The following is a 24,126-nucleotide window of genomic DNA, read 5'->3' on the forward strand; positions in this document are numbered from 1 at the left end:
CAAATTTTAAGTGCCAGGAAGAAGAATGGTGCTGCCCGGCATATCTCAAGCTGACAAGGTCATGTCATTGTTGCCACCACTGCTATAATCCTCACCAAAGCTCATTAATACAAAAAAGGCAAAATGATATCCACTCATCTTCATACCCAAATCGATGTGAAGCAAGATCAAGTCACAAGCAGGTTTCTCTCCAGAAAGCATTCCTCATCTAATAAGTTATAAAGGGATAGAGTTTTCTCCCACAGTAATAAGTTAAAAAAGGTAGAAACACTCACTTCACACCCAACTTTACGAATAGTATGCCAAGACTTGTAACAGGAGGCAAAGACCAAGCTGAGTAACACATAATACTCCGGCACAAGCATGCGTCACAGTATTTAAATCCTTGATAGAAATGCAAAAATGGAAAACCAATACAATAACAGGATTCTTACAATGGCACAAACAACGTTAAGAAACATAAACTAGTGAACATGCACTGACAAAAAATTAACACATTTTAGCAACCTCACGCTAGGATGCAAGAAAGATGTCAAACGGTTAACCTTTAAGAAATTATCAGTATGCAGAGGTACTAACTTTTACAACATGACATAATCTTTTTCTAGTATTTCTTTCTGGAGTTGGGAGAAAAGTTAAGGATTGATTTGGGTAGGACATAACAGGTAGTGCAAGAAAATATGAATTTCTAACTGAATTTGAAAAAAGAAAAGGAAACAATCAAACAAAACTGAACAAAAGCAAAATTATAGACAGGCAAACTCAAGAATTAATACTTGTAAGTCTGTCTAGAATCATATTGAAGATCCAATCACATACCACCTTAAAATGAGATCAAATGCATATACTTCATCAATATCCTCAGCAATAGGATATTATAACCAATAATGAAGGTCCCCCAATGTTACATCGAACTCCTCTCAAGTTTAAAAATTTTGCTGAAATTAAAACAACTGACAACTCCAAACACTTGGAAGATGGCTCAATATTCGATTGTGTACATCAAATAACTCCTTTTGTCAATCACTAACTCGAAAACAGGATAACAAGGATCACTATTGAATTACATTATCCTTTCTATATGGTGTGCAATTTTACTTATGCATGATATTATCTTAAATTGCTTACTCAACTTTGACTCTGCAAAATGTATCACATAGTAGACTTGTATTCTCACAAAATCCAGCATGTTTTACATTACCTATTGGCACATGTCTCCACATGTTTGTCACATAAATACAAGTCTGAAATTGATTAGGGTTAAATTTGGTTCCAAAGTAATCGCATGCTGATTTTAATGCCTTTCAGTTCACTATAACTTTTCCACACCCCAGAAGACAAACTACACAATGAGCTTTAAAATTCTAAGGTTCTTTCAACTTTCAAGACCCACGATGGTGTTCTTGCTATTCTAGTTATCATTTTTTTTACAGATTCAACATTATTACGAATTAAGACAAAATTGCTATATAACAAGTTCAAAGAAGCCCTAACTACTCTTAGTTATGAATGTCATCAACATAACACTCCTAACATGTACTACTACAAAAAAACCTAAAATTTAAGAAATTCTTACCCATCCAAGATTAACTTCAAATGGTGTACAAGAGCTGAAACATGACCACTGACCTGAAGCCAAGGAAAGATACATAAAAAAAATGAAAATTCATTGGAGAGTTCATAAGTTGACAAATATAAAGGTCTATCAAGTTGTGTAATCCTAAATTAAAAAAATATTTGTATACCAGAGATAAGCCCAGAACATCAACAAACCTGCACCCTGGGGATGAGCTTGGTCAAAGTAACAATTGCACGATGCCTAGTACCAATAGAGGCCTCCACTTTAAATAACCGAATAAGTGCAGGGAGAAGTAAGTGCATGTGTTCATCCAAAGTTCCTATAGTACACTAAATATGCATCAGAGCTTTTCAATCAGGCAGGATCACCAAAAGGGTACATGAAAATATATTTAAAGACTAGGTAAACCAGAGCTACAAACCACCAAACACTTCAAGAGTGTGTAATATATCAGGAACATGGGTATAGTCATTGCTGCGTTCAGCATCATTCAGAACTTGTATACAGCATGGAAGAATGTCCGGTAGATATGCTCTAAATTCATCATTCAAAGCTAAACAAAGTTGCTCCACAAGGTGAAGAATCTGTAGAAGAAATGTGCTGCTATCAAGAGTGACACTAAAAGATATGACATCAGATTGAAGATACATGATCAAAAGCATAGAGCATACATAGTAGTGGAACAAATTCTTAAGCTATATGAAGAGCATCGAAGGAGTTTATTAAAAAGCAACTTCTATGATTCTATCAACATCTTAAATATACAAATAGCTAACCATCCGGTAGGATAAGGCAAATCTTCACACTGAAAAGATTAAAGTCATCCTTTAAAGGATATTAATTAACTAACAACTTAGTTTTGGTTAATGTGGACGAGCAATCTATCTTAGGTTTTCTAACATAGTTTTTTTATAGGAACTCGTCAATTTGTTTTGAAAAGAGTTTAGAAATAGGATTACTTCACAGCCACAGCTCCTTAAACATAGTGTGAATCAGACATTAGATGTACTGTTATAGCTATCTGTACTTAAGTAGTTTGATGCCATTTGTTTCACCAAGCAGGCAATTAGATGAATGTGCAAAATCATTTCATTGCCAAGTCAAAATTTATATGGTCTTTTTCATAAAACCAAAACCATTTTGAAAACAGCACAGACTTCAACAAGCAAATTAACTTCAAGTGCAATTGCTTGTTGAAATATGGCAAAACCCAGATGAAGCAGGCATGTCTATCTAAAGCTAAGTGAATTGATATTTGTCTCACTACATAATTTTCAGAAATAGGCAATCAAAGAAGAAAATTATCAACAATAAGGAATCTATTGTGGCATAGGTTAAAAGAATTCAAAATATTACAGACTATGAAGCAAGAGAATGCAAGGAGTACATGTGTCAGAAGAAGAGACTCACATCCTCATACTGCTCAAAATCATTTAAAGAAAATAAAATACAAAGAATTTTTCTCATTTTGCACCCTTTATTATGTATTTATTGTGGTCTACACCTTGTCTTTTCACCTTTGCTACATTTGGCCCCTAGATTTTCAATAAAATACCAAAAAAGCACCTCGCATGACCCTTGTATCTATCATTTGATTTCAAAGGACACCAGGGTAAGGTGATTCCTCTAAGTTAACTAAAAAAAGCAGGATGCAAAATGAGACAAGCATTCTCACCGGTGAACCTTGCACAGATCGGCTTGTTGCAGGCAAGCTGAAAGATGAAGACCACAGTTCAGAGATCAAGGAGAGCAAATCTGGTAAATACTTACGTATGTGCTGCATAAAATATAAATCACTATATCAGAGTCTCAATAAAAGAACTATGACATTTATATATATGAGTCAAGCAAACACTGAAAGGCCATCATACCTGCCGTACAATAGATACAAGGGTTCCAAGCTTCCAAGTTATAAACTCTTTCAATCCCCCATCTTCACACATGCGAACAGCATGGAAAAGATCAGGAAGAACCTACATAGGAAAGAATAACAAATTTCCTTCAGAATAGTGCAGCTAGAAACCAATTGTGTGCTAATGTATCCCGTTGCTGAAAGATTTTGATAAATTAGAACTAGAGGCTACCTGTTCCAAATTAGAACATCGATTCAAATGCATCGACTTTTTGTTGCATTGGTGTTCGATAGACATACCACCTAAGGGAAGTCAAATCTTACCTCAATTAATTTAATATGGATTAAATTGGGTTCTACGTGGGTTAACTTGTCCATATTGGTTGAATTGAAGTTAAATCATATCTTAATCAGTAATTGGCAAAAGTTGCAGCGAAACTCCCAATTTGCTAAATTTGAGTTTGGTTGTGGGTCAAAACGAAATTCAAGGTATCTTGACAAAATTTGTACACTCCCCGCCATGTGGATAGCACATGTTGTGCCAGCAAGCTCATCATGTCACAAAGCATGACAAGGCTTCTGGCAGCAATCCACTGCTCGTGATATCTAGGAGACACGAAGGGGATGCAGGCTAGAGCCCACCCACTTAGTGCCGCATGTCAGGATGTCAGCCCATGCGCAATCTTGCTTACAACATTTGTCAGAACCAGAAAAAAAAAATTTGGGGGTTGAGAGAGGAGGGTGCACGTGCTCTACACGTGTAGCCCCTCCTCTCTCCCTCTCCGGCACGCGACGAGGCGCTGATAAGGGGGGATTTCTTCTAATCTGAATCGGATTAGATTTGATCCTCTTCTAATCTATAAATTAAACCCTAATCCTCTCTCCTCAACCCCTTCCCCAGCCTTCTTTTCCTCCATCGTTTTCTTTCTCTTCTCTCCGTCGGAGTCGTCGCTGTGGGATCAGATCGCCGGAGCATCACCGGAGGATTTTAGGGCCACCACACTCCTCCCCTGTAAGCTCTCTCTCATCCCTCTAGTTTAATTTAAATTTAAATAGGTAAATCAGAAATACCTAATTCGCGGATTTCGGCCTCGTCGGCAAATCTGCCGAACCGGCGGCTTCGTGTTGCAACCGCATCGTCACCGGAAGTTTCGTGCTCCAAGACAGTGTCGGTGATGTCCTCTAGGAAGCCCTCGTGGCTTCGATTGACGTCGACTTCGGTTTCGGCCGTCGGTGGTGAGTTCTCCACCTCGTGAGGACGACGAAGTAGAGAGAGAGATAGAGAGAGAGAGAGAGAGAGAGAAAGAGAGACAGAGAGAGAGAAAGAGAGAGAGAGGGAGCCGGTCGTGACCCGTCGCCGGCAGAGTCACCGGCGACCACTCTCTCTAGCTTTCTCCCTTCCTCGTGTCGGACGCGAGAGAGAGAGGAGTGGGTTGGGCTCGGGTTTAACCCGAGCCAACCCCCTTTTTTCTTTTAAATTCGGGTTGGGTTTGGGCTAAACCGCAGCCCAATCCATTTTCTTTGGGCTTTGGCCCAGCCCGATTAGCTTCATTTTTGGAATGGGCCGGGCCAGCAGTAGCCCAGCCCAATCCAATGGGTAAATTTAAACCCATTTTAGTTCTTTTTGATTTTTTTTAATTTTAAAAATATTGTTATTATTCAAATTAAAATTTTGATTATTATTTATTATTTAAGGTGGTGATTTTTAATACGTGAGCTAGAGATTTGATATTTCGGTTGTCTTAGCTAGACTCAGGTAAGTGGGTGCACTCATATTTTTCTTTTATTGTATTTCGTATCTTAGTCAGACCATGTAAATTTTCTGTGTGCAATTTATTTATTTCACCCTTACGTGTAAAAAATTAAATTGTTGCAATTTCTGTGTGCAAATCTATTTATTTCATCCGTACGTGCGAAAATTTAATTGTTATATTTTCTGTGTGTATTTAATTATTATATTTAGTGCATCACCATTCTTCCTGCAAATATTGAAATTTGTGAAAAAAAAAATGAGACTAGTATTGGTACGACTTAGAGAACAGTCCCGGTATAAATCGTTTGCGACTTTCCGTGGTGACTCAAGTCTATCTAGAAGTCCAGAAGAAAGTCCTAAATTAGATCACTGCGGTGACTTTCTTAGGTGACTCTGGCGGGGTTAGGGAACAGTCCTAGGATGAATGAGAAAATTTCCTAGGTGACTCTAACTTTTCTCAACGGTTAGAGGAAAAGACAGTGTGTTGATCACAAAGTGATGCCCTCTGATGACCCTAACTGGATCAGCTATAAAGAAAAGTACCGAGCGCCATCTCGAGGTGACTTCTAGTTGATGTGGATCTACAGGAATTAGACCCATTGAGACACATGACAGTATAAATATCAAAAGATGTTAATATGTTGAAAACGTGCAAGGTTACAAGTTGTGACATCTCTCTATTGTTATCATTGTTATTATTTAGAGAGCATGCCTATTGCATATTGTTATGGATATTGTTGCTTTTAGTTTAATTTGTTCAGCATTAATATGAATTAAAATTTATTTGGTTTTCGAGTGGATTCCACTCACTGAGATATAATTGTTGGCTCATGGGTTCTATTGTTTTTTGTATTTGTTTCTCCATTTCACGTAATAGTCAGCGGGGCGACTGAGCGAGGTACCCAGACTCCACCTCCACTTAAGATTCACCTATTTATCTTTTCGCACTTTTAGATTTTATGCTTTAGATTAGAAGTTTTATTTATTTAGTTTAGAGACTCAAAAACTTTAACATTATTTTATCTTTACTGCAATTAGTTATAAAATTTAATAAAGCTCATTCTCATTTTATTTATTTATTTTGCCATCGTACACGTAGAGAGTATTAATAAGGCTTCGTGCATCTCAAACATATTGAGATGCATGGCCGGTCATGATTCCTATTTTGGGTCGTGACAACATTCACAATATGCTTTCAACTGAAATGGATATTATGATTCACTTTTTTGACTAAATATTGCTAAAGAAACATCAATTATAAGAACTTGTTCAGGTCTAATAATAAAAGATTATTAGTAAAGAAAACTATTGGCAGTATTAGATTGTTGGTAAGACATAGGAATAGAATCTCACCTTCGGTAGGTATGGGACGCAGCCAAGGACCATTGACTAAAAAACATTAAAAAAAACTGAGTGAGTGAAAGATGTTTGTCAAAAATGGTGATAAAAAGGTCACTAAAGTACCACGGAAATCATACCTTGAATATGAACATCAAAGAACCTACCACCTTCTGGTGATAACTTGAAAGCGAGGGATCTCGAAGAATTCGCATGAGAGAACTAATAGCTACCTACTCATTGCACAGATCAACATTATAAGCATCAGAAAAAGGCAACACTAAAAAACAAAATAAACATTACCGTGGAATAGTAGTCCTCCGATGCTGCGAAAGATGGCCAAAGTTCAGTAGGCAACTCTTCCATAGAAACAATATGTTGACCGCTCTCACTGGCTGCACGTGTGACTTCTCCATGTGATCCAGGCAAGTTGTGCTGATTGCGCTTATGAACATGGGGGTCCAGTGCACCCATAATCCCCAAAACCTGTAAACAGATGTTATCACCCAAAGAAAAAAAAAAATAACGCATCCTGACTCCTGAGTCAATACTCTTGACATCAAAATACACGATAAAAAGTACCTTCAATACTTCTTTTCTAGTCGACCATGCCAACTCGCCATTTAACAGTTTCAAGAGTAAACCAAGCAAATGGGGGTACTCATTGTATGGAGAGATCACGTAGCTGGAGACGTAAACCCCAAAGATAAATCAAAAATGCACAAATTGGAGAAATTTTAAGAGAGTGCAAAAAGTTTGTAAATGTAGCCATGTCAGATATCCATGGAATAAATATAATAATACTACATCTAACTAGAACATGGCAAATAGCAACATACCCTGTGCTTTGTACAACTTGACCAAGGGTTGCAACAGCCACTTCTCTCTTATTAGCAGCAACTCCGTCCAAAAGAGCTTCAACAATTAGAGGCATTAGCTCAGGGAGATACCGCCTCATCGCAAAGCCGCCCTATTTGACAAAGGGTTAACTTTTAAGTAGCTATGCAAGATAGAATAAGAAAACCAAAGATACTAGAGACCAAAGAAATGGACATATGGTGAGAGAAATCAACACAAATAAGACAAACAAATATTGACACATTTCAGGATTATTGAGAATTTGTTTCAAAGAAAACCAGCACCTAATAAAAAGAGGAAGCAAGCTGCAGTTCATGTCCATAAATAAAGACAAGCTATCTCTTCAGTAGCATTTAACTGTAGCAACTTCTCCATCAGTATAAAAAGTTGATAGCTTACAATCAGACAGAAAAGTTGTCGGGAAATACCAATTTCATGATTATAATAATCATTCAGGAACAATTCCATTTATCATTTAAGGTACTTGAGATTAGAAGCCAAGCAGTGTTGATAACTATCATAGTATCCATGTGTTACTCATATAAGATCATCAAAGTAACACATCAACAGCTCCTTTCTGTTTTAACATATTTCGAGGACTGAAGAGACATTGTGAGATAAGTTGTCACCAAATATAAAATAAATGGATGACAAATGCCATAACATAATACTCACTAAATTTTACATGCAGGAGAGATCGCAGATTTGGTTGCAAATGTTTGTACATGTGACGGGAACATTAGAGTAACTTTAAATTAAGAATGTAAGTGACAAAGAGTACAAGATAATCCACACCTGCTCACTATGTGTAAGTTGCAGCCTATGCAAGTCTTTAAGAGATGAGGCTGCAGGTACTGCTAAAAAGTAACACAAATGGGAATCCTAGAAATATCAAGAAAAAGCAAGGCAAAGAGAGGCCAAGATAGTATCCCCATAATTCAATTTGGCAGGCTCTGAAAAGTGAAAATTACCAGAGAATGCTCAAGTGTCCTTGACTACTTGCACTAATATCATGGAAGATGTTAATAATTTATTCTTCAAAGTATAACTAAGCAGAGGATGTTTGCTGCATCTTCTTTCAACTCATTCCAAAATTGTCAGTAGTGGTACATATACTTCTAACAAATGTCATTTTGTAATTTATTTTGCCAATGACGCTTCTATTCTAATAAATAAAAAATTCCTAGAAAGAGTGATTTAAGTTTCCATCAAAATAGTCCTGACACACAATTTTGTCCAACTTGACCAGTCCTCCTAGCAAACATTTCCATCCGAATCTTGTAAACCACCAGAACACCTAAGCAGCTCAACATGTACGGTGCAAGCCTCAGATTGGGAACTTTTCATATGCATACTAGCACAGTTGCAGGTGACAATTTCAAAATAAGGTTCAACTGACATAACAACTTAAAATTAATAAATAAACACAAAATCTTGGTAGCAAAATAAATTTATACAACAAAAACCATTCATTTCTGAGGGGACAAACAGACTTATGAAAACATTTATAAAATGCAAGAGTATATGACAACAAGAAAAAATAATGACACATCATCCAGAATAAGGATTCTGACGTACCACTTTAGCAAGCTCCCCAACAGTAGCAAGAACTCCAGTCACAACAGCATTATTAGTATTAGCACCAGTTCCTTCACCTAGTCTAACTACAAGTGCCTGAAATATGAAACCAGAGAGATAAATAAGACAAGACAATTAAGAACATCACCATCACCACCAAGCCTGCCACCAACACCCCCCCTACACACAAGTACACAACAAATAAAAAAAAGAACAAATCTTGCAGAGTACTATACCTTATGAATTGGAGCAATGTATGGAAGTATTAGTCGTCCGCAGTTACGTATCAAGCAACCCAATAGTCTGGCACTTTCTTCCCTGCACTTGCTATCCATACTGCAACAAAGCGGAATATAGAAGGTCAATAGTTAGAGGCTAGCCTTAACCATAAAGGTAGGATGGCACAATATAAACGGCAGCAATTAGAATGAGAAATAAATATTATTCCCAACACCTTTGATCCAGATATGTGAGCAGTTGTATAAGATGGCGACGAAGTGCCGGAAGAACATACGCAGGGTTCTTTTCAGATAATCTGCCAGCAACTGATATCGCCAACTCTCGGATATCAAAGTCCTAAAATGTTAAAAAAAGGAAAATGAAATAGGGCCCATGCGCGGTTACTTCAATAAGCGGTGCGTGTATTTATGATACATGCAGACACACACAAACTCACATGGAAATGTGCTTATGGTTGTGTATGAGTGAAAAAGTGCTTATCCTCACAACAATATAAAAATAACATAAAAAAATCTATCATATTAGTAAGAATCAAGACGAGTTCTTTCAGAGGTGATGTTTATGTAATTCTTTTAGTTAAATTCCGAGATCAACAGCAGAAATGATGACTGACTTGCCTTCAGCTAGTCTTAGCATCTAATTATCAACACATAAAATGCAGGTAGTAAGAAATCAATATAACCAATTCAAATCCTTGACATGCAAAAAGAACATATATTCTTGAAAGACTTGCCACTATACATGCAATTACAATCATGCAAAACCTACTTAATCTACCCTCATTGAGAAGCTTGCTTTTCTGTCACATATGATTTCATAATAATTGTAAAAGGTCAAAGATAGATAACAGAACTAACTACTAGCGACACCTAATCTCTCTTCTCAAAATAAGAGCCCATCAGCCCTATCCTATCTTTCACAAGTGAAAGTTTTATGTTTTGCAACTTCCTCAGTATGCCATGCAAATGTTAATTTATAACACTGGATAAAGATTTAACAAATTGCAAAGAGTCTCCATAGTCGCCAATATACATCCATGAAAAATGCAACAGAATAGCAACTTGCCAAAAGAACTAATAAAATCCGCCAGATTTTAGTGAACTGTAGTAAAATCTACAGATAATACCTCATCATTTAAGGCAACAAAAATTGAAGTCAAGCTATCAGCTTGGGCTAAGAACTCATCAAACATAGGATTGTGATGCAAAGAATCAAATACTGACTTCCGAACAACAACATCAGCATCTGCAACTGCGGCAATAAGAAGTTTGCCCATTATCTGCATCAAAGACATGAACACCGAATAATCAAGTGCAACTATCACAATGTCTTGATTCTATCATAGTAATTTAAAGCCCAAGGAAAAGAAATAGCACTAAGCATGGATGAAAGATAAATGCCAAAGTAGCCTAATATACAATAGCACAAAAAAGGCAGAAGCATGGCAAGAATATGCAGATGTGCAGGTGAATAGAAAATAAATAATAAACATGGTAATTAAATATATTTAATACGTAATAAATAGATATAGGATTTTGTACAGCAATAAATTAACATGAGTTTACTTGAAAACTTATGGTATATTCAGTAAGAAAAAACTGAAGAAAACTACATTTCATGCCAAAAAAGAATAAATAAAGTGCATTCAAAACATTTTACTATAATCGTATGGTTTGAGAACACAGAATAGTCAACTCAATAATTGGCACTTAGGAATAATGGGTTTCAATTACGCATTACCTATAACCAAATTCAGATAGCCTGGTCTAGATTTCATGGTACAACCTCTCACCCTAATTTTACTACTCATTGGATATTATCTAACAACTGATTTAGCTAAAGATCTTTAATCAACGACAGGTTGTCATCGGTATTGATTCTCATCAATGACAAGTTGTTACTGGTATTGATTTTCCATAGTTTAGGCTAACATGCCTCTACTAATGGTTCACTTTTGTTATTCACCCTAATTTTACAACTCATTGGATATTATATAACTACTGATTTAGATAAAGGTCCTTCAATAACAACAGGTTGTTATTGGTATTTACTTTCTATAGTTTAGGCCAACATGCCTACTGATGGTTCACTTTTGTTATTCTGGGTGAAATCTCAACAACTTGTCTATTACACAAGTGCCAATTGATTGGAAAATTAACCATGGCAGAGTAACCAATTCAACAGTGGTCATAACATAACTTTCCAAATGTGAACTACGACAAAAAAAAACAACATAAAAATCACTATCATGTATGGTCACACGTAAATAAAAAAGTTCAAGCAAACCTCCTCTACAAGGCGACGCCGCTTCGCTCCGCCAATCCGACTTGACCTACTTGAACTAAACTGTGGGCAGGGTACTGTGGAAAGGGAGTTTGCAACTAATCTGCAACAACATACTGCGGCATCTTTTCGTGTATTTCCATCCTCATCCTCCAAATAACCAACAACACAATCTCTAGCAAACTCCAGAAGCTCATGACCCTAAAAGACAAGCTTTCAGGTTTCTAGAAGTGGAGAAAGTACACATAACACAAATCCACCAATTGTACAATACATAGATAACAACCTTAAAATTAAAATGAGCCAGAGTACGCAGTGCAAGTTGTACGAGAACTGAACCATTAACATCTGGAAACTGTTGAGCATTGTTCAGCATGTTTGCTCGAACACCAGCAACAACCGGCTTTCCCAGTGAGAAAGGTGCATTTGAAAGAGCTATTGAAATACAATCCAGCAAACGTTCTTGTATTGTCTGCAGCAAAGATGGGATACTGAAAAGCACACATAATATCAGATGGACTCATATTCCTCTTAAAAACAAAGACAATTTGGAGAGGAAATACAGAAGTACCTCGAACTTATCTGTCCAAGAGCCTTTACAAGGGTATCAGACAATCCAGCAGCAAACATGGAATCTAGTAGACCACGAACATGAGGTTCCATAGCAGAACCCATCGCATTTGCAAAACTTCCTACACAAGCGATGGCCTCAAGAGATGGTCTTCCCCTCCGTGGAGCAATCTGCAATTACAGAGTGAGTAAGTAGTTGATGAACCAGTAAATACTGCAAACCCAAAGATGTGTTACAAAGTAGCATACTGCATCTCGCAAATGAATGGTAATTGTTGGTAAATAAGGGACAAGTTCACCATCCAAAGCACCAGCCATCTCTCCTAGAGCTATAAATCCACTAGCACGTTCAGCTGGTGTACGTAAAACTGCCAAAATATGATCCATGCATATCTGTGAAAGGAAAGTACAATGTCATTAGTGGTTCCAACATTCTTAAATGACTTAATGGATCATTTGGGACAACAAGAGAGAGCATGTCTAGTTTAGCAGCAATAGAAAAGATAGTGGTCGGGAAATCGTACGACACCACAATAAAGACTAATCAGTACCTTCAAATAGTTCGTCACAAAGCGATCACGCAAGAAATGAGCAATACGAGGAAGCAATGATGTTATGCTTAACCGGACAAGCCGATCCCGGTGTTCTAGGTACTTAAGAACAATATCTGCCACCTCTCTGTACCTGGACATCATAAACTCACCAGTGTTCCTGAAGAGAACAGATCATTAAACAAGATAATTTATGAACGAAAACACATATGTAATGATAGAAAAAAAACCAAACACATGTTTCATGAGAAAGACTTAATAAAATGCAATACATAAAGATCAAAGCTTTTTTCATTACAAAAAAGGCGTTCCAACTTCCAACTGGAACTATGCTTAGGAGTGCTCCAACTGAAGATGTGCTTCTACTGTCAGAAGGCAAGGCATCATAAGTATATGTTGCTGAAATCACAAACATTGGAACACCCCTAAATTAGAAATTTTCCTTTTGGTTGCATGACCAACAAAATACCAATATAATGATGCTAAGCCCTAACATTAATCACTAAATCTACATTGCAACTTCAACGCATGTTCGAATAGAAAAGTAATTGCTGAAACCCAGAACAATAATATACATTAAGTCCCATAAATACATGCTTCCCATCACCTAGTCACTGTCAGAGAAACCTAAAAGCAAACATTATATTCATACAAAGGAGCAAAAGTATCTTTGCAAGACACATACCTCAAAAGTTCTCCCACTGCAAGTAGTGAGCCGTGAATGCTATGAACAGAAGCATTCTTACCAAGCCCAACTTGTGCTGCTTCACACATTCGATAATACCTAACAATAGTGACATGTAGCAAAGTCAGTATTAAAGCAAAAAATTAAAACTATTATGTAGTAATAATTGTGAAGACTAATAAGGAAATATGAAAAAAAACAGCACATTGACAAGAAAAAAGAGACATAATATCCATTTTGAATCCTCAGCAAGTAGCTTTTACCGAATAAAAGAAAAGAAGGACAAGTCCGGAAGTTTCCCATATCAAAGGTTTGCTTTCTACCCTCTTGACCTAAACTATTCCAACCAGAAGAACAATGTTATACCACTGTCTACAAGCTCGATCTTTAACTACAAATCCATCCAGATTCCAGAAAGATTTCCTCAAGCATTTCAAAGCAAAAGCTTAGGCACCAAAAGTAAGGAAATCCCCTTAGCTGACACTAACAAATTGCCAAACTTAAAATTATTATGTGATCCATAATCAGACTATGAATAGAAAATGAAGACAAGAACAAGACAATAGCAGGAAGAGATGTAAAAGTAGGTTCTACTAGAACAAGCTGACTCACTAAAATAAACTCCATATTCACAAGATGGAGTAGCAGGGAAAACATTTTCTCAATAGATAATTGTCTCGCACAAAAAATAGATAGACATACCATTGTACCCGCCACCGTGTCTCACGCTTCTCAATAACACGAAGGCAAGCCCGCAAAGCTTCCACAGCTCGTTCACGAATAGTCAGTGTAGGATCCCTCAATGCCACCCATATGGCATCCACAAAATCTGGGACATGAACATTGAAAACCGTGGATGCATTTTCAGCCATTTCCTAAGAGAAAAAATGAAAGAAGATCAATGTTACCAAGAATCACAAAAGATATCCCTCAAATCCCAGTAGGATCTGCAAGAAACTTTAAGAGCACCACCATTCATTGCATAAATTAAAGAGTAAATTCTACTACTGAAAATGTGCATCAATATACAGTTACAGTGGAGATTATTTTTTCTTCACAGAATGCCATCCGTTCAAGACTACAAAGGAAGAAACAGACTATATTATGGATATGACGCAGAAGATTCAGTAAAATTTCTACACAAGTAAAATTTCTACACAAGAATAAGTGGAGTATAAGCGGAATTGACAATTTCACAAAACAATGCCATTCAAAACTAAACATAGATTAAGCATCCATCAAGTCATGAAAAATGTGTTTCATTAAATTAAAGAATTTATCAAAAAGTAAATACCAAAGATATATTAACCCACTAAGAACTGAATTTCAGCAAATAAAAAAAAGTTACAAAGGAGAAGAAAATTTTTGTTTAAAGGTTGTCAGCAAGTTGCACTTACTTTGAGAATAAGAACGGCTGCAAACCGGCGATACTCGACTCTTTCTGCATGAAGCCATTCCAAGGCATTTTTTATCTGAAAAGGACAAAAGTTTATAAAACAAAACTCAAGTCACATACAGGAAAATGAGGATACTAGTAGCAACCTGTCGCTCCACTTCATCTGCAGTCATGGCCCCCCCAGCTTTCGCTAGATGGCCCAGCACTGTACTTGCCAGAATCAAGATTTCAGGGTCACGTTTTACCTCGAATACCATCCGCAGGTAGCTAGAAAATTTTGAAACCTTGGAAGCACTTTCCCCGAAGGACACATCGATTAACGCATCGATGGCGCGAAGAGCCACAAGATTTTCAGCAACATCGTTGCTTTCTAAGAGGCTAGAAATCTGTTCGTACAGCTGATCCATAAATCGAGAAAAAGCTTCACCGCTAAGATCACGAGCTTCCTCTTCAATATGTTTCCTTAATGCAGATGCAATACCATCCTATACAAGAAATGTATACTATCAAAATCGCATCATAATAGAGTGGGATGAGGCAAAAATTAGCATACTTCTACAGTGACTGCAAAATGCCAAAATCTAGAAAAGTAGGCTTATATACAATTCAGAAGAATGTAGGAAAAAGATAAGTATAGAACCCCATGACTACTTACTCAATGAAGAATTTAACACAAGTTTAACCACTAAATATCAGCAAAGTCAAGTTTTCTAAAGTGAGCCATAGATGGTAAGCGGCAACAAGCTCAATTAGCAGAAAATGAGCTTCAAGAATGCATGCAAGTAATAAATGGGAGCAGGATGAAAAATGAACTAATTGCAGGTTCTACCAACAACAAGAGAAAGAAGCATCCCAAAGCAACAAAGACACAAGTAAGCCTTTTCTCGAAGATTGAGATATCTAAGACCTCCTCTGTCTATTATATCCATCAGCATTGACCCAGCTATAAAATGTGAGCAGCTATCCAGCTATTTATTGAGGCCAACTAAAATAAATAGCTCAGGCATCAGTCCAAGTTCAAAATAAAATAACTGAAACTATTGGCAGAAACCTTTCAATCCAATAGAGCACACAAGAACTACTTTCAGTGGCATAGAAATATGAAAAGCAAATATAATAAAATCAAGAAGAGGGTTGAATTACTGCTCCAGCAGGGATGTAGGTTGATATGTTGAATTTCTGGTCATAGCTATGGTCCTTTGAAAGAAGATCTGGATCAAAGAAATGAAGAGTGAGATTTAACAAAAGGAAACTACAACAAAAAGGAAGAAAATGTTTTGAATTTCGTGACAGATGGATAAAGGAGAGAGTTCAGAAAACACTTTAATACCTTTGGCCTTCTTCGCTATGTCTGGGAAGTGGCCCGATCCTTTCATGCTTGGAGTTCGGTTGTTTGGAGGCACCATAATTTAATTCTGTTTCATTAGACATCAGTGATGTTCTCGCTATATAATAAATTGATAAAACACTCAAGAAGGATATAAATGTCCGTGGAAAGCTACATTAGTCAGGCAAATAAATTTGTAGCACTTGATAACCAAAAACATGTAGCAACAAGGCCCTAAAACATTGAGGGTTAAAGTCAGGCAAACAACCTAACCACCAGCAGGGTTGGATTGTGTGCTTCACAACGCATTGTGCATTGGACACCCTTTCTACAACAAACCAAAAATTAGACCCCCAAAACAAAAATTCACACGCCGACTCATGAACCAAGAAAGCGAAAAGCGGAATCCAAAAACAAGAAAAGAAGAAACAAGAATCAAGAAGCAATAAGCAGAATTCAAAACCTGGAAAGAAGAAACAAGAAAGAGAATCGAGAACTCACCTTATACGCCGGCCGGCTAGAACCGGCCGCAATCTGCGCACGCGCCCAGTGGCGTAGGCTCGATGGCCGCGTGCTTTGGCCGCGTCCTCCTCCGTTAGCCGATGCCACCATCCAAGATTCGCTCGAAGCGGCGCCTTCGAGCAGTACTAGAGCTCGTCGTCCTTAGATCCTCGACCAGATTGATACCTCTCTCTCTCTCTCTCTCTCTCTCTCTCTCTCTCTCTATTACGAAAAGATTGCCACAAAAAACTCGTTCAGATAGAGAGAGAGATTGCAAGAAGCATGAGTGAGACGGAAAGAGGAGTTTTACCCTTCCCGATCGCAAGAGGAAGAGAGACGGAGATTAGGGTCCAGAGATTTCTCAAAAATAATGGCCCGTGGGCTAGGGTTGAAGATGGGCTTTAGAAAAATATATTCTACATGGCCGTAAGATCTACGCAACATAGGCTTTCTTGGACTTTTTCACTTCACACCCTACATTATGTGATTATTTTCATTTATTCACCCTCTCTGTTTACACTTTGTATTTCAACGCTCGTCTTTTCACTAAATTATAGAAACACCTCATGTGGGGTGTTATTCAAAGTTCAAACAGTGAAATGCCTGCAAATTAATTAATTCATTCCCCTGTGTTTATATACACCTTATAGGCTTATCTACTAAGATGGGGTGCATCACTAATAAGATACATGTGATTGGTATTATCTTATATTTTGATGAATAAAGTTTTCTGTACAGTAGTTACTTATCCGGGGTAAATTTCTCCTCCAATTTGAGAGTTTTTTTTTTTTTTAAGAAGCCTATGAGTAGACATTATCACGGAATCACAGCGTAAAGCATGAGAAGAGTAGACAAAACTTTCACAGCAAGTAGCCATTTTGTCCGAGTCCAACAAATATCATTTCCCAAAAAATTAAAATTAAAACATCGGTATTTGTGGGTACATCAAAAATCTACAGATCGAATGGTTCATACATTAGAGATCAGAGAGGGGGTAAATTTGCATTCTGAAGGATTCGGATCTTATTTCCAATTTCCTTCCTGCACCGCCGCCGACTCTATTACGGGACGACACGTGTCCACATGGACGGCCGTAGACCCGTGGCTCAGCGGGCTCCTCTGAACCCATTGCGCGCGCCGTCACCGCCGGCGATCTCCGCCAGCATCTTCTGCAAGTCCTCCAGGGTGTCCGGCTTCTGCAGTTGAGGGCGTGGAATTACGATTATACCCTCGTTGAGGAAAATATCTAAAGCATCAAATTACGATCATGCCCTCCCACTTCACCTACCTCAGATTTCACGCTATCCATCATCGCCAGCATCTCTTCCATGAAATCAGTGAAATCCTGGCAGTGGAAAAGAAGAAAATTCAGACGCTTTTCGTTTTTATAAGAAAAAGAAAAGCCCTTTACAAAGTCTTTTTAAATCTCTCGCTGGCAAATGTAAAGAATTTTTTTAGGGTTAAACGAGAAAAAAAGAGGTTAAAAATTAGATTGCAAACCTGATCGTCGTCGTCCAAAGGATCGAATAGCCCCGCATCGTACATCGCGCGCTTTCCCTTGTCGGAAAGAACTGCCGGCACACCAGAACAAACCCCGTCAGCCAACGAAAGCGCCGCCATCAACATGCGGCGGTAATGTCACCGGGTGGATCACTTACCGGAGTACGCCTCCTGGATACGCTGAAATCGCTTCTTCGCCTCCCCTACAGCCGTCGGATCATTCGCCCAACGGTCCGGATGCCACTTCTAACCTCAAAAAATAGAAAAGAAACACAAAAAACACTAAACAAAAATCCTATAATATGGGAAAGAGATGAAGAATGGAGACGAGGAGGGGATACCAAGGCGAGCTTGCGATACGCGGCGCGGATATCTGCGACAGAGGCGTTCTTCCGGACGCCGAGGAGCGAGTAGTAGCAGGAGCCGTTGGATCTGGCTCCGTCGGCTTCCATCACCGTAGGTTCAATCGCATCGACGGTCGGAGCTCTCCAAGGTCTCGATCGTTACCGCGAAACAACAATTTTTCGGAGCTAAGAGAGACGACCGATTGGAGTTGGTGGGGGTTGAGATTTATATAAGAGGGGAAAGATTGGGGAATTAATTTTATTTACTTCCTCTTTTATTTCGGTTTGGGGGAAAAAAAAATATCTTGTTGCTGGATTCGTATGGCCGAGAGAGGGAAGTCTTACGACACGATGAAGGTTCCAGATGCCCCGACTCAGCAAGATATTTTCGACCCCCCACGATGGAAAAACCACTAGACTTGGCGTTATTTACGATGGAGGAATTACGGAGAACGTGCTGTGCAGTGTGGTAGAAAAGAACACGTGGTGTCATCAAGACCGTTCTCTTCAGGTGAACACTAGATCTCCCTCGATATATATTAAATTACAATTATTAGACTATCACTAAATACTCAGTATTTTGTAATTGTTTTCTTATTATTTATCAATACTTTTACAAAGTGAAACTATGTATCTTTTTTCCAGCAAATTACAGTGTATGCAAGATTAATGAGGTATAAGAATCAGGCTATAATTATAAACATATCTCTCATATTTCTCCATTCAGAGGTGGCAGCAAGGGGTTTGCCAGTGTAATCTTCTCCTCCTTGTGCAACGTAGAATCTAATGCCAGTACTGCATCTGCTATATGATCTCCTTTGTTCAGCATAATACAACTTGCCCTGCACAAGAAATACAGTGAAAATAAAGCAAAAGGTTAACACAGAATTTAACTTTGACAATTTTAAAATCTTTGAGAGAAATCATCTTTCATTGGATTAAGACATAGCCAAATTGAGATGCAGGTGTTCGGCATTCTAAATTCACCTCATTCCAGAAGCCACATCAGTGATCTCAGCTCTAGAAGGCAGTCCAGACTTGACAAAGGATTCCAGTACTCCAGTGGCCCAAATCACCGGGACGTGAGCGGCGGCGCAAACTGTGATGATCTCCTCCTGAAGCTCAGCCATGTTCTCCCATCCACACTCCACCATGAGATCTCCTCTGCCGATCATCACACCTAATGGATTTGGATACTGCATTGCGTGGAACAACAAGTCTGGCAACTTCTCAAAAGCCTCCTTGGTCTCTACCTTCAAGATAATACCAAGTTGCGATTGCTTTCGCTTCTCCAGTTCATCTTGAATGCTTTCGATATCGTTAACGTTGCGAACAAATGAGAGGCCTACCATGTCTGCATGAGTGGTAATGAAATCAAGGTCTGCAAGATCTTTTTTTGTCAGACCCTTGAGCTGCACCTCACTCTTGGGTATGTTTATAGACTTGTCAGTGCCCAATTTGGACCCCACTGGACTTGCATGGGTGATCAAAACAATGATCTCATCTGCATTTTTCTCCTGAATCTTTCCCCGGATTCTCCCGTCATCAAATGCAATTGGCTCATCAGGTTTGACGGCATCGTAAAGATGATCTGAAGAGCATGTTATCAGCTTTGCAGTTGTTGAATTGGTAGATGAACAACAAAGTCTAGAGACAGTGAGCAAGTCTCCAACTTTCAACACCATGAACTTGTCAGCTTTCAGCAGTTTAAATACTTGACCAACAGAGATTTTCTTGCTTCCCTTCTGCTGATATAGTTTGGTACCAACTCTAATAGTAGTAGTCCTTGTACTCTCTACCGTAAAAACAGAACCATCAACATGGAGAAATTTCTTGACGACCTTGAATGAATTCTTTTTGCCTCTACCGTCAGAGAAATGTACAACATCACCCATCTTGAGGCCATCAATTAGCTTCTCATCGACGCAAATGATTCCATCTGGAGATAAGTCACCAGGAATTCTTCCATTTGAGCACATCAAGATCTGAACTGAAGATACCATAAGCTCATCGGTTTCGGACATCGGTGGCCCAGTCCTGGGCTTTGCACCAGCTAGGTCCATAAGAACGCGGCATGGCTTCTCTAGCATCTGGGAGCTACTTTTTGCCATTCTGATGATCTCCCTCCAAACATTAGGACCATCATGCGCACAATTGATGCGTAATACATTTGCTCCTGCTCTAAGAAGATCAGTTATAAGCGCATCGTTAGCCATTGCTTCTCTCCCAACTGTTGCCATGATGCTAACTTCCTTCTTTCTATCAGATGGACCAAATAGTTCTGCTGCATTTAAGGATACCCTCTTCCTCATCGCACTTATCATGTAATCGCATTCTATAGATGGCACGTAATTGTTGATATCTTTGTAGTCTACAAGATTCTGAAGCATTTGAATGCCATTGTTGATGCTTTCAAGAATGCATGGACTTGCTGATTTCAAGTACAGCAGTCCAATGGAAGAGAGGCTTTCATTAAGCTGCTCAACATTAAGAACTTGCAATGCCAAGTAATGAGTCAAGTTTGTAGCACTTAATTGATAACTCCTGAAACATTTAAACTGATTGTAAGATCAAAATTATGGTCGAAACATGACAAGTGCAATTAGAAACATACCTGTGGCATAACTTCAATTTAGAAAAGTTCTGGTTCTCTGATGCTAAAAGCCACAAGCGAACAGCCTTTAGTTTATCGAGAATGGTTGCAGAAACATTTGCTGACATCTTTGTTTCTGAGTCATAATCACAGTCGGCAGAAATAATAGAAAATATACTCTCAGAGTACTGATCTGTTATGTAATTTTGACTGGCCCCATTGATTCTGTTTCTGTGCACAAAAGTCCTCCAACTTCTGCCTTTAGCTTCATCATTCGACTGTAGTTTGGAAATAAGTACAGGATATGTACTATTTCCCCTTAGATGCAGAGATAAATTCCTAGTCTGATCTCTGAATTTGGAGGAACTGGAACTCAGATTAAACGTCGCAGAGAAGTTCTCACTCACTTTGAAAGATGCCATCTGTTGAGGATCTCTCCAGAGATTTATACTTCCTGCAATAAAACATTAACATTATGATCTCTTGATCACTGTACTAAGGACATGAACTCAGATACTCTGAATTATATGCAAACTAGAGAGAAATTTAAGATGAGCACGTACCTCAAGATACTGATGGATTCACAAAACTTTGCAGCAGAAATTGGTATATAAATAAGCGTACTATCATTATTGCCAAATTAATGAAGAATGTAATGATCCAACGCCGCTGTGCGTTGGCTTTAATTCCTTAAAAAGCAACCTTAAATTAATTGCATGTTTAGCTCAATCTTAAGTTTTTGCCAGCAATTGCAGTCTCATTTGGACAAGAGACAAAATTGGAACAGTGGAAGATGGCTTTGGATTCCACTAATTATTGGGAATTATCACAGAGGAAGTTTGTAAAGGAACACATGAAGACTACTTGTCTTATTATGAGAATTTTTATGCACTTGTTTATTATAGATGCATGTTCTCAATCCAAATAGATCTTAAACAGAGAAACAAAACCTCACGTAACCTAGCAATTTTTCTTTCTTTTTGAGAGAGAACTTAGCAATAATGTTAACTATGGCCATAACAAATAAAATTGACTCTATATGAAAGATTGAGAGGACACTATATATTGTTGATATCTTTACACATATGCATGTGTAATGATAACAAATAAATTGACTCTTTGCCTAAACTCTTTGAGCTGTGACTCTAACTAAACTAAAGCTTTTGACCCCACTAATTATGGAGTACTATCATTCTCTTCCATGTTAACGACTTCATGATTAAATGATCGATATTTCCTGCTCCTCTTTGTTTTAATACATAATATAGGATATATATTTTATTTTTAAAAAAACAACAACAATGACTATTAATTTATGAAGCATTAAAAATAATATATAAAAAAATATCCAAGTAAAAAACCATTGACGATTAAAAGCTTTTGCACGTGCCATCAAAACTTCTTACGTAGGAGAATATTTAATTTCATTGTAATTTTTGTTCCAATTTGCATGCTTCTCTTTGCTATTATAAATTACGAAGGGTCAAAATTAAATAACTCTATAACTTCCAAGCATTGAAACAAAGGTGGTATCAATTATTGCATACCATGTGTCCACGTCACCCAAGCTCGGAGGACCTTATCTACCGAACTCTCCCATGTGAAACATGGCCGTCCACTATTTTTCGTTATACCTCCGTCACACTTTACTTATCCTTTTCCTTTTCTTTTATCTATTTTTTAATTTGAAAACTAAAAATGTTGGACATATATATATACATATATATAAGAAGAAGAACGAAGTATTTAGGTAATATTGCATGGCACACCGTCGAATAAAGAAATTTTTATTAAACTGATAATATAATCTCCACCATCAACATATTACCCTTATTAATTTTCTCAAAAATATCCCCTCCCCTTATCGTTTTTCCTATCGTTATTACAATTTAATTCAACATAAGAAAAAAAAGACAATTATTACAGAACATATGAAGAGAATTACAGACAATGATAGCAGAGACGAAGTCTTCTTCTGTCTTCACGGAAAGCTGCTTCCTTTTTTCCCTTCTTTGGAAACTGGAGGTGCGTCTTTGGAATAGCCAGGAGCCCATTTCGGGAAATGTCCGGAAATCTACTACTCTCATAAGAGGAACGAGAGGAGAATGAGGAGGAGGGGGGTGAAAGAGAGGGGCTTTAAGAGGGGAGGACCCGAGTTGGATTTATGGGGAGGAGGAGGGCTGTAATAGTAAAATGGGAAGTAGGGGAGGAAGGGGTTCGGCGGCGGCGGGGCAGGATAGTAGACATTGGGCGGCGGAGGGGTGAAGTAGGGATTCCCACCGGCGCCGCCGCCGCCGTAGGGGGGAGGAGATGGCGTGGCGTATCCGCCTTGCGGCGGCGGCGGAGACCAGTAGTAGATGGTGCTCGGGGGAGACGGCGGCGGCGGGCAATAAGAGGTGGTCGGCGGCGGCGGCGGCGGAGAGGGATAGGGTTGGCATGGGTTGTCGCAGGAGGCGCACATTGTGCAGGGGACGCCGTCTTTTGTGACGGTCGTCTGCGCGGCGCTCGACGGGAAGGAGGATGATGTAAGTAGCAGTAGTGCGAGGAGCAGCAGGAGGGTGGGAATCGAGGGAAACGGAGTGGAGAAACGTTTCCCCATCAGATCCTTTCGTTTTCCTAACACTTCTCACTCTCAGAGAGATGATAGAGAAAGAGTGGAAAATGATGGCGTGTGAGATGTGAGAGTGAGGGAGAGCGCAACACAATGCAACGAGTCGGATATAAAGCGAGTCTTTTAACTTCTTAATTTAGCCTCCCCAGTGTTATTTTAATTAACCTAGGGTCTGTTTTATTTATAATATTATATTATGTCGGTAGTAGTAAATTTTAGGATTAATTATACTTAAAACCTTTAAATTATTAGCCTTTTTCAAAAAATATCCCTCCATCAGTGTTATTTTAAAGGAAGAAAATAATGTGTTTTTTTTTTGTTGAAAAAAAAAGGCATATAGAAATGGGATGTTTTCGTATAATTATCCTAAATTTTACTCGAGATGCACGTATAGTGCCACGTCATTTACTGGCGGCCTTCGGTAGCACCCGTTTTCATGATTTACGGCTGGCGAGTTGACCTTTTGCAACTAATTCCAAGATGACGTGGCAAAAGGAGGATCGCTGGACTGGATCGCACGTGCCGGGATGGAGAAGTGGAGATAAGAGCCCAAGTCTATTGATTTTG

General features: G+C 38.4%; 3 protein-coding genes across 3 annotated transcripts in view; all 3 read right to left on the reverse strand.

Annotated features, from left to right (window-relative positions):
- LOC140781436 (serine/threonine-protein kinase TOR) overlaps nt 1–16,828 on the reverse strand; it is a 44,263-nt gene extending 27,435 nt beyond the window's left edge. Inside the window, exons 1-26 of the mRNA XM_073127390.1 lie at nt 16,512–16,828; nt 16,014–16,098; nt 15,827–15,894; nt 14,830–15,168; nt 14,685–14,759; nt 13,990–14,162; nt 13,288–13,386; nt 12,603–12,762; nt 12,301–12,444; nt 12,053–12,222; nt 11,768–11,972; nt 11,485–11,682; nt 10,325–10,477; nt 9,413–9,534; nt 9,195–9,294; nt 8,959–9,054; nt 7,362–7,492; nt 7,105–7,207; nt 6,826–7,008; nt 6,663–6,755; nt 6,538–6,573; nt 3,451–3,552; nt 3,255–3,356; nt 2,001–2,163; nt 1,774–1,898; nt 1,577–1,629 (exon numbers count right to left, since the gene is read on the reverse strand). Coding sequence (XP_072983491.1) covers nt 1,577–1,629; nt 1,774–1,898; nt 2,001–2,163; nt 3,255–3,356; nt 3,451–3,552; nt 6,538–6,573; nt 6,663–6,755; nt 6,826–7,008; nt 7,105–7,207; nt 7,362–7,492; nt 8,959–9,054; nt 9,195–9,294; nt 9,413–9,534; nt 10,325–10,477; nt 11,485–11,682; nt 11,768–11,972; nt 12,053–12,222; nt 12,301–12,444; nt 12,603–12,762; nt 13,288–13,386; nt 13,990–14,162; nt 14,685–14,759; nt 14,830–15,168; nt 15,827–15,894; nt 16,014–16,089 — 3,269 coding nt within the window. The 5' untranslated portion in view covers nt 16,090–16,098; nt 16,512–16,828. The remainder of the gene's footprint in view (nt 1–1,576; nt 1,630–1,773; nt 1,899–2,000; nt 2,164–3,254; nt 3,357–3,450; nt 3,553–6,537; nt 6,574–6,662; nt 6,756–6,825; nt 7,009–7,104; nt 7,208–7,361; nt 7,493–8,958; nt 9,055–9,194; nt 9,295–9,412; nt 9,535–10,324; nt 10,478–11,484; nt 11,683–11,767; nt 11,973–12,052; nt 12,223–12,300; nt 12,445–12,602; nt 12,763–13,287; nt 13,387–13,989; nt 14,163–14,684; nt 14,760–14,829; nt 15,169–15,826; nt 15,895–16,013; nt 16,099–16,511) is intronic.
- A 559-nt stretch (nt 16,829–17,387) lies between these two features.
- On the reverse strand, nt 17,388–18,708 carry LOC140780970 (uncharacterized). Its single transcript, XM_073126705.1, has 5 exons — nt 18,353–18,708; nt 18,170–18,257; nt 18,012–18,082; nt 17,800–17,856; nt 17,388–17,707 (listed from the first exon to the last, which is right to left on the reverse strand). Exons 1-5 carry the CDS (start codon nt 18,461–18,463, stop codon nt 17,618–17,620), a joined length of 417 nt encoding a protein of 138 aa, XP_072982806.1. The 5' UTR covers nt 18,464–18,708; the 3' UTR covers nt 17,388–17,617.
- A 225-nt stretch (nt 18,709–18,933) lies between these two features.
- Nucleotides 18,934–21,626, reverse strand: LOC140780971 (plastidial pyruvate kinase 4, chloroplastic-like). The gene is made up of 4 exons (XM_073126706.1): nt 21,512–21,626; nt 20,970–21,402; nt 19,343–20,899; nt 18,934–19,197 (listed from the first exon to the last, which is right to left on the reverse strand). Exons 2-4 carry the CDS (start codon nt 21,368–21,370, stop codon nt 19,065–19,067), a joined length of 2,091 nt encoding a protein of 696 aa, XP_072982807.1. The 5' UTR covers nt 21,371–21,402; nt 21,512–21,626; the 3' UTR covers nt 18,934–19,064.
- Nucleotides 21,627–24,126: the final 2,500 nt, after the last annotated feature.

Source organism: Typha latifolia, chromosome 2 (assembly GCF_019914945.1).
Source record: "Typha latifolia isolate L0001 chromosome 2, TyphaL0001v2, whole genome shotgun sequence".
Taxonomy (NCBI): Eukaryota; Viridiplantae; Streptophyta; class Magnoliopsida; order Poales; family Typhaceae; genus Typha; species Typha latifolia.